The 11,097-nt window shown below is 35.7% G+C and overlaps 1 protein-coding gene across 1 annotated transcript; it reads left to right on the top strand.

The window, feature by feature from the left end:
* Positions 1-327: 327 nt before the first annotated feature.
* Positions 328-6,117, top strand: LOC116178444 (sodium-independent sulfate anion transporter-like). Its single transcript, XM_031497935.1, has 10 exons — positions 328-464; positions 2,681-2,848; positions 2,903-3,112; positions 3,159-3,379; positions 3,442-3,616; positions 3,673-3,837; positions 3,883-4,185; positions 4,236-4,272; positions 4,353-4,699; positions 5,936-6,117. The coding sequence occupies exons 1-10, from the start codon at positions 413-415 to the stop codon at positions 6,115-6,117; spliced, it is 1,860 nt and encodes a 619-aa protein (XP_031353795.1). The 5' UTR covers positions 328-412.
* Positions 6,118-11,097: the final 4,980 nt, after the last annotated feature.

Raw genomic sequence — 11,097 nt, 5'->3', positions numbered from 1 at the left:
ATGCCCTTGATGCATAAATAACTATTGTTTTCAAATCAGTTTATTTTAAATTGCATAATTAGGTAGTTATTTTTTTTTTTCAAAGTAAAAAATCATACGTGTGGCATAAAATTTAAATCAGAAATAAATCCCAAAATATAACTTGAAGGTCGCATAAGAAAAAAAAGGGCCCGATGTATATCCGTAGTCAAGAGGAGGCAGAACACTGGACACAAGAAATCGATAATCGTGGAAACTGTTGTGTCGTCGATGACCCATAAATGATCTTTAGGTAATTACATCGAATTGCAAGTTATTACGAGTATAATGTACCCTTTCCAGATTTATTTGAAGCTTTACCAGTTTACCGTTTATCTTCAAAAAAAGGTCGTACCCATCTCGACACATTCAAATGTCAAAATTGTAGGTAGTTATGCTTCAACCGTGCACCAGAATGTTCTGCAAATGTGAACGATTTAGGCAAGGTAAGATAATTAATGTAATACTACATAGCTACATAATTTAATCCATACCTACAGAAATTCTTTTAAAATGATGCATACGTACCTACCTACAATGTCTCTATGTATCTTTTTAAATGAACCACATAAAAGCATTAGGAACGAAAAACACTGTGATAAATAAATATCTCTGCGGCTCGCCAATTTTTCTTTCTTTTTCTTTACGGACATTTCAGCATCTACATGAACAATACTTTACTCAAAATGTGAATCTCAAATTATCATTTGTTAATAGACGCTATTTAAGTCGTCTAAACTCTCTAGTCTAATGCTTTGCCATGGCAAATTGTACTAGAAATATCTCGTATGTTGGTGCTATTCAATAAGTCAATAGGTTACAAACTCAATGTGTAAAATAAAACTCAAATTTTCGAAACATACCCTTTTTCATTACTTGCTTTGATCTTATACACCTACTACTCTATCAAATTAGGCGCGTGTTTTTAATTGATTATTCAAGTTCTGGTGAAGCTGTCACCTAAGTAAATTAGGTGAGAGGTCTTTTCACTGTTCACTTCAGTAGGTAGCATTATACTGCATCAACTGCACATTGCGCAAAACAAATGGTATCGATAATTAAATTAACGCTTTTCATTATGTAGTACAATTATCCTGAATATCAAATTAAGTTTATACAACGGTTTAATGCAATCCCACACTATTGTTTATATAACGAATTAAAACAATTGTCATACCAAAACAAATAAAACTAAATATTCAATTATTCACCTTTACAAAGGTCAATTAATTAATATAATTACCCTTAATTGCACACTGTCATGAAATTGGGTGGTATAGTTGCTAATTAGGTATAGTATTGTATATTTAACGTTATTCACAGTTTCACTCATCGCTTATTATGGACGCCCAGAGGTCGGAACTTTGTCATTTTACTATTTTCTTGCGTATTATCACAAACCGTGTAAATTTCCACATATCAGAACTATAGGTACCTATACATACTCGTACATTGCATAATATAACATGCACATCCTACGTGGGATTTTGTATATCCGTAGAAAGTGGAAAATTAAGTCGCAAATGTCCGATGTATGTGCAGACTTCACATAATACATAGTATACAGGGTGTAAATAGAACTAGGGAACGCGATTTTTCTCCGAAGTTATTAGAGATACAAAAAAATCTTTCAAATAAAATGTTTAATGTTTCTAGTAAGCTACATAAATTAATGTAGGTAAACAAAAATATTTTAATTTTCGGAGATATACCTATTTTTCACTTTTTTAAATGGGACGCCTTTTTTTATACTATTTGGTAGGAAATAATTTCTGCTTTTAAAAAGTTTGATAAATTATACCATAATATAACATATGATTATACCTTCTAAAGTTAATAGAATTCGAGATATTAAAGAAAATATTAAAATAATTTTACTAGAAATTAAAGCTGGCTATGGAAACAAAATTAATTGTTATAACTTTGTGAACAAGTTTATTGAATTGATAACTTTAATTAACTATTAATTAACGAGAAGGTTTATAAGTTGAAATGTTTTCATTTATCAAACAATAATTCAAGACAAACCCTGCGATTATGCCGGCAACAATATCTTGATCACTTTCATCCAAATCAAACATATTTTTTCAAATTAGAAAAAAGGCTATATAGAACTGGTTCCCTGACTATGGCAAATCGCAAAGTTCATCAAATAAATGAAAATTTGGAAGCTAATGTATTACTTACCATATTTTAATGTGCATCCGAGAAATTGAGTTAGAGAAGCTGCAGTACACAGGATTTAAAAAAAAAGCATAAATTCAAAGCCTACAAAATACATAAAATCCATAGTCTCCGTCCTGGAGGGATTCACTTTTGCAATTTGGTAATTCAGGAATCTCGAATTCTATATAAAGTTTAGAAGGTATAAGTTTTTAAAGCAAAAATTATTTCCTAGTAAATAGTATAAAAATATACAGGGCGTGCCATTTAAAAAAAGTCAAAAATAGGTATATCTCTGAAAATTAAAATGTTTTTTTCTAATTTACATTAATTCATGTAGTTTACTAGAAACACTAAAACTTTGCTTGAAAGATTTTTTTGTATCCTTAATCACTTCGAAGAAAAATCGCGTTCGCTAGTTCCGTTTACACCCTGTATACGTTTTGGACGTCTTTTACGTATATTCGTGTAACTTATATAAGTTTAAAATTCGTTACAGGCGAAAATTCGCGTCCGGTAAACTGGACAGCCATAGTCAATAAAAGGATACCTATAACAGCGTGGATTCCACACTACACCTTGGCAGCCCTTTTTCAGGACATCCTCGCCGGGTTTACAGTAGGTTTGACGGAAATACCTCAAGCAATTGCAAGTGCTATGGTAGCAGGTGAAAAACAGCACTTACATTAACCCATACACGTGGAGTAACATTACTTTGTAGGAGTTCCTCCGCAATACGGTTTATACTCGGGAATTTTAGACGCAATAGTGTATGTAATTTTTGGAACATGTAAAGATATCAATATCGGACCCACGGCTATAATGTCTTTAATGGTGCAACCTCACGTTAAGAAGATGGGTCCCGACATGGCGGTGCTTATAACGTTTTTATCCGGTGCAATTATTTTCGTATTCGGTCTGCTACGCTTAGGTAAACGATGTGAAGAAAACGTGCATTTCCGTACGGTTTGTTTTAGGATTCCTGACTGAATTCTTTTCTTTTCCCGTTATAACAGGATTCATGACGGCCGCAGCTATACAAATCGGTTTATCGCAGATACCAAATTTGCTGGGCATACCTGGAGGGGGCAACGAATTTCTGGAAGCTTGGATAACTATTTCCGAAAACATTGCGCAAATAAGCTGGTGGGATTCGCTATTGGGGATATCCACTATTACCATTTTAATATTACTAAAGGTACATCCACATTACAATAATAATAACCATAACAGTTAAACATCATCCATGAGGAATTTTAGCGAGTGGGGCGCTACGGAGGTCGTCACAATCGCCCAGAATTATCAACCACCAAAAATATCTTAAGAAAAGTGCTATGGCTATGCTCCATTGCACGTAATTCTGTCGTTGTCATTATTGGAACGTTAATTGCATGGATCTTATACACGAATGGAATGAAGCCTTTTAAATTAACAGGTAGGTAGGTACAAGTAATTTAATCTTTTGAAGAATTGTGTTATTGTCATTCCCAGATAAAATTGACAATGGGTTGCCCACGATCCAATTACCACCATTCAGCACGGTTTTCAATAACCAAACGTACTCATTTGTGGATATGATTAAACAGTACGAAAGCACTATTGCATTTATGCCACTAATTGCCATTTTAGAGCATGTGGCTATAGCTAAATCCTTTGGTATGTTCTTAATGCGAGGTCTCCAAAAATTTTTGCATTTTTTAGCAAAAGGAAAGACAGTTGACGCGACTCAAGAAATGATAGCCTTAGGCTTATGTAATCTTTCTGGGTCTTTGATAAGGTCAATACCGGTAACTGGATCTTTCATTCGCTCTGCCATCAATAACGTTTCGGGGGTTCAAACTACTTTAGCGGGTGTTATGGTTACTGTAATGATATTCCTCGCCCTTGTTTTTCTAACCACTGCATTTTCCTTTATACCCAAAGCGACATTGGCCGCTACTGTAATATGTGCAATTGCTCAGAGTGTAGATTTTAAAGCAATCATTACACTATGGAGAACTAAAAGTAAATGTTTTACACAGTTCGCTTATCAAGAGCTATAAACTTTTCTCTAGAGATGGATCTAATACCTTTCCTCATTACACTAGTGAAGTGACATCCCTTATAATTGGATTGGAATATGGAATTTTAATTGGAACTGGTAGCAACATCATTTTTCTACTCCACTCCAGCGCGCGTCCGTCAATTGAGATTGAAAGAGAGAAATCTCCACAAGGCGACGTATTTGTAGTAACCCCGAGTAGAAGTCTCCAATTTCCATCGGCCGAATATCTGAGGGAAAAAGTGATACAAGACTGTTACGATCCCAAAGTAACGGTCGTACTCAATGGAAAGTACATAAATAATGTTGACGCAACAGTGGCGAAAAACTTTAAAGTTCTTGCCGACGATCTGATACTGCGAGAGCAAAATATTATATTTTGGAACTTTAAAATGAACGTCAGAAATATCTGTAAAGGCGTAGATCAAAAGTTGGTGGACTTTTTTAAGGATGGCAATCTGCAGGATATTATCGAGGGTGCGGTGCTAAATTGTTTGTTTATTTATTTTATATATTTTATATTTATATATATTTCAGCAGCGACACCAAATGGAGTACCTACGCTCATGGTCCGATTTTAATTAGATTTTCGCACTTTTTACAATTGCAAATCTTTGTAGCCCCCGTAACTACTGTGATACTGTGATTTTGGAAAAGGAGAATATCTTTAATTTATTCGACACCTGTGTATGTTAATATTTTAATAAATGACGTATAACTTTTAATTCGATCTATTATTTTCGCCGAGTCAATGAAGATTTTTCTCTGGAAACAGCTCCGATTTTTATGATTTTTTTGTTTGTTAAAAGTTTTGCATTTTTATATTGTTTCAAATCAGACCTTTTCGAAAGGGGAAATAATTACTTTCGATGTTTAAACAATATTTATACTACTTATATAAAAAAATTTGTCTTGTGTAATTTTTGATAGAGACAAAGGGCGATATTGCACGAGAAAAGGTCGCAACAATGTCAGTGACTCAGTATTCGTCTGCATCGCGATGAATTTATCTTTGTAATTTGTTATCAAAATTCATAGTAACATAATGCAGAAAATATTTATATATCATTTATTAGTAATATAATAGTATATTATATACCTACTAGGATAGTCTAGCTCTAGTAGGTACTATTGCGTGAGCACTTCAGGATGTCATCTTGCTGCTCGGGCAACGATAGACTTCTCTACATTGGTATATTATTGTTTTCACCACTAGTCTTCTAAATTAACAGACGTCCCAATCACCATTTGTGAGTACACTCCCGAATTATAACCGATAACGATAAGGCGTCGAGAAGGATGACTGTGGTTGGTACAAAATAATTCCTTTCGTTGAGACCTTTTAGCAGAGTACCGTGATAAAATCCCAACCCCAACCTCCAATTTTGATAAGGGATAAGGGAGGTAGCTAGTAGAAAACAGTGCCTTTCGTTAATTTAAGAGCCCCCCACCCCTTCTAAGACAACAAAATTTGTAGGCCATCTGGTACATTGCCAAGGCTACCTATTGCAAAAAATTCTATGACACTAGGGCAATGTCCTTCAATCAAATGCAGTTAAATCACCAACAATACACAAGAGACATACAAGTCAACAATACGATAAATCAAAGCAAGTACAAAGCGCAGCTGCGGCTGAATTTAAACAAAACAACTCGTAAAATGATAAATTGCATGTACATAAAAAACACTATATGGACATGGTTTTGTTCCAGCACGAAAAGTACAAGCGGCATTCATGTTCAAGTTTATTATCGCACAAGCGAAATCCACATCCGAAATCGAAGACATATCAATTAGAGAACCCCCTTCTCGTATTGCTTACACACCGTCCAGCAGCGGGCAGCAGAAAGAAAGCAACAGATGCAGCGATGAATCGAACGGATCTCGAAAATAGTTAAACCACTCATACAGAGAAACATCCAATTAGGGGACCCCTCTTCTCGTATATGCTAAGACACAAGAGCTGCAGTCCGCAAGAGATGAAGGAGCAACATATGCACTCCGGTACTCCCTCCAAGAAATTGTTAAATCGAAACGTACAGAGCCACAACATACTGATAATAAACTGGTGTTGTGAATACATTAACAAATACTTAGTAAAACAATTGATAATAAACTGGTGTTGTGAATACATTAACAAATACTTAGTAAAACAATATAAAGGCATAATCGCCTGTACAGAATAACAAACAAAAGCTTCAAGTACGCCACGCTTTAATATCAGCATTTTATGCAAAATGTAAATAATAACAAATTGTGGCATGAAATTCAGTGGTTAATAGTTAGTAGAAGAAGGAATAAAATGATCACTACCTGTAAATACACTTCTCAAAACACAACAAACAAAATAAAACGCGAGACCCGCCATTACTCAACCTCGGTTCGGATTTGAATCCCGTTAACCGAGATGAATTTTTCCCCCAAGCTTCGTTGTGTAAATTATACAGAGCGTTTCCTATTTGCCCCATACTGCGATCCTTTCAGTTGTGAGAGGTGTGTTGCCTAACCGTAGGCTATGTAACCACATACTTCAATTTTAGGTATATTTTCCCATATATACTCAGTGACATGGAAATTGCAACACCAAGAAGGAGTAGGAATTTTTGGACCAAACTTGGTAGAAATGTTTAACTACTAAAAGGTAACAATTGATTAAAATTTAAAAGAAAAGGAACGAAATATAAACATATTTTTATTAATAATAATAATAGTCCCTCCCTATTGGTTACGCACTCCCTCGCTTTTCGTAGCATCAATTTTAGCAGAAGGTTGATTTCCTCTTAATAATAATAATAATATCTTTATTCTTGAAACTGTGCATCACAGCTATTGAAACGTCATACAGAGTGAAAAAATAACAAACTTTACGTGAAGGTACGAACAACATTGAGGGAACACATAATAAATAAATTAGCAAGTGGAAACTTGGAAATTTAATTTTATTTTTAAATGATAGTTGGTTGCAGGTGGTGAACTCTAACGGCAACAAGTTAAACAATTGTGAACCCATCATATATAGGGGGATTTATTATAGAAAGAGCGGTGGTGCTTCGTTGTGGAAATTTTGTCCTTACCCCTCGTATTGTAGGTGTGGGTATCTCCCACTTTCCCAAAACTGTTTATATTTTTGTGTATGTAACAGAGCAATTTGAATATGTAAATACTGGGGAGGGGTAAGATTTTAAAAGTTTTAAATGACCCTCTGCATGATTGGAGAGAACTTAGATTAAATATTAAGCGTTTCTGCGCAACAAATAGTCTGTGCAAGTACGTACTGCTCCCCCAGCAGACAATGTTATAATTTATATGCGAGTAAACTGTGGCATAATAAACCTTTATTAAAAAATCTTGGTGAAACTGTTGTTTCAAATGTGATAACAAATAATATGATTTGTTGATTTTAGCAATTAGATATTCTATATGATTTGACCACGACAAACAATTATTAATTTTGATGCCTAGATACATGGTGGGCGTGCTACAGGAGATCACAGAGTTCTCTACGTCAAATTCGACAGCAGCATTTTCGTGTGTTTTATTTTTGGTCATTTTCACAATCACGGTTTTCCGAGAGTTAATGAACAGTTTATTTTCCTGGCACCAAGAAACAAATTCGTTTTACACACTTTTTACACATTTTAGTTTGTGGGTGGCAGCATCATCATAGTTAGCACTTACTACTACTGCAGTGTCGTCTGCGTAAATAAAAGGTATTGTGTACCAAGAAAATGAAGCAACCTGTAATGGATTGTTTAGAGCTTGCAGGGTCTGCGGAGGAGAAGATGTCTTACACATGCTCGATAGGCGATATATCGGGAGATCTGGATGGCAATTGCAAGAAATTGACATTATCATGTGCAAATAGGTCCATAGAACGTCTTCAATATGGGGATGGGTATTATCCTGCTGGAAAAGTGGGTCTTCCAACTACTGAAGAAGTGGAAGAATATCGGGTTCTTTCACGTCTCCACATATCGCTGGGCGTTCATACTACCTCGAATGAATAACGAACGAGACCTACTTCCATAAGTTATAGTACCCCATACCATAGTCCCTACAGCTTGGTGCACATGCTTCGTAACAGAAAATTCAACATTGCGACGTTCTCCACGTCTTTGGTTGCCTCTCATACGGTCATCGTGCATACCCAAACAAAATCGGGATGCATCAATGAACACCACCCTATGCCACTCGAGGTTCCAGCGTAGTCGCAACCTACACCATTCCAAACGCTGCTGGCGGCGTTGGGCTGTTAATGGAAACACAAGATGTGGCCGATAGGATTGCAAGCCGTAAGGTCTGATTCTGTGGTAAACCGTTCGAAGTGTTACAGGACAACCTTCGTTAGCTAACCATTGATCGGTAATTGACCTGGTACTAGAAAATTGGTTTCTTGTTGCCATAAGTCAAAGATGGCGATCCCGCACTTCATTTGTTCTTTTTTGCCCCCCCCCCATCCCTGCCCCCTCCCTTTCCTCTTTACGACGATCCTGCCCCTTCCCAAATTCATGCCCGACTGCAGCGAATCATGGTGGATGGCTTTGATTAAGGTGACTTGCAATTTTTCTGGCAGAAAAACCACTTGCATAAAAACCAACAATATGACAGCTGTTGACTTCTCTTAATTCGCGGCAAATTCCACGGTGGCGTATTCTAGGCATGATCACAGCCTCAAAAGAAATGATTAAAAGCGAAAACAATAAGAACTGAACAAAATCTCGCTAAACATACACCATATAAAATTAGTAGAAAAAAATGAAAAAACTGTCAAATAAGCCATTACCACTTGATCCATATGAATGAAATTTTAATCAATTGTTACCGTTTAGTAGTTAAACATTTCTACCAAGTTTGGTAAAAAAATTCCTACTCCTTCTTGGTGTTGCAATTTCCATGTCACTGAGTATATTTCTTATTTATTTAGGTTGGAACCGAAAACAAATGGGACCGGAACCGAAAACTACCCAAGCTACAGGACCGGAATCCTTAACAAAGTTCTACCCAAGTACTTCGGAACCGGAACCTATAGTTCATATGGGCCTGGATCAAAACAAGATCTCTGAATATTTGCGAAAGACGATAGACCGACAAAGGCAGAAAGAGCACATAAGTGCGTCAAAGCAATATATTTTGCAGTTTCCACATAGAAATCGCTCCACTAACTTAACCAAAATGAGTGTATGACAGGGCAAATACATCATTTACCCCTCGTGCATCAAGACAATGCGTTTAGTTTCATAAATAAACAGTTTGCTTTCCCAACTAAAGAAAAAATGATGTATGACAGGAAGACTACAAATTCTACTTTGCGTTTTGTTCCGTTTCCTAGACAAAATTAGTGAATAATTAAAAATTTACCCCAAGTATCGGCATTATACCGAAGCGAATAGCAAAAACATTTCTTGCTAACCTATAAGTAAATATAAATGGGGTTTCACACGGACGAACGGACTGAAAAACACCCGTAATAGCCCATCTTATTTTTCGGAAAATGCCCTACAAAGAGTGTTAAGCAATGGGTCATAATAGCTTATGTAAGGTGATTTAAAATAATTAGCAAACTCCAAAACCATTCTAGGTATATCTGCATAGTATTTTGTTTCCAAATCAGTTTTTTTAATTGCATATTAAGTGAGTTTTTTTCAATGTAGAGAACCATAAGGTACGGTATAAAAATAAAAAATAAATACCTATCTTTAATAGTACATTGAAATACAAGTGCAGAAACGGTATTATTGAAAAACGAGTATAAATGTAGGAACACGAGCGCCAGCGAGTGTTCCTATTATACGAGTTTTTCAATTACCGTTTCGGCATGCGTGTTTCATACTATTTTTTCTACGAAAGTGAAAAATTCTTCTCTAGAAATTAGAAATTTCAACTAGCCAAATAACGACAAAAAATCGTATAGTCTGATCGTAGTTGGATGTTTCAATTGTAAATGATCCAGTAAGCCGGTTGCCATGACAAAACATAATTGTTTGAAAAATCGTAAATTTAAGTCAAACAATTTGTGGCGTAGTGAAGAAGTGTTAAGATAGATTTTGACGAAACTGAAGATGAAGAAGGTATGTGCACCCCGCCGGACGTTGCGGAAATGGCTAATGCGGTTTCGCATGAATTGCTACCCCAAAAGTGTAAGCAGCGTTTCGGAAAGAAGCTTTTTTATAAGAGAACAAATCGCTAAGTTTTTGAGAGAAGCGCCTGATGAAACATTTGTAATGATGAAGGTTTGTGAATTTCTTATTGTATTTTTAAATCATAAATAAGCATAATTTAATTACAGGTTGCTCTCGTCCTTGGAGTGGATGGAGCTTGCCGTCGCGTCGGAGCGAACGTTGTAAAATGACTGTAACGGATTTCACAGAACAAGATGCAATTTTATTGATACCTAACGATTCCTGACTCCAAGAATCATGTCCCAAGAACGTTTTCTGTAGCAGAAGGCAAAGAAAATTCTACCATTGTCTGTCTTATATAACGAAACTGTGAATAAAGCAATACAATTACAAAGAGTTACTTCGCATATGTTTATTAGCGTGTAGAAAATGCGTGCAGAAAATATTTTTGCCGCACTAGTGTTTCAAAGACCTGTTTTCACAATCAATTTACCTACAAAAACAATCGTGTTTCTACACTTTCGTAGAAAAAATTGTTTTTTGCACTCCTTCGTTCTAAATCGCGTTTTCCCAATCAAACACGAACGTCGGGAACGTCAATTTTACAATTGACTATCTACTTTCGCGCACTAGTGCCTAAAAATTCAAAGAAATTATCTATTTAGTGCGGATCATAAACTAATAAGTAGCATGATGGAAGAGTAAAAAAGAAAATATAAATACACTTTACAACATTCCCTGTAGTACACGGGCAA

Source organism: Photinus pyralis, unplaced genomic scaffold, assembly GCF_008802855.1.
Source record: "Photinus pyralis isolate 1611_PpyrPB1 unplaced genomic scaffold, Ppyr1.3 Ppyr1.4_LG8, whole genome shotgun sequence".
Classification (NCBI taxonomy): domain Eukaryota; kingdom Metazoa; phylum Arthropoda; class Insecta; order Coleoptera; family Lampyridae; genus Photinus; species Photinus pyralis.
Note: the sequence above shows the minus strand (reverse complement) of the source record. Positions and strands in the feature narration are given on the sequence as shown.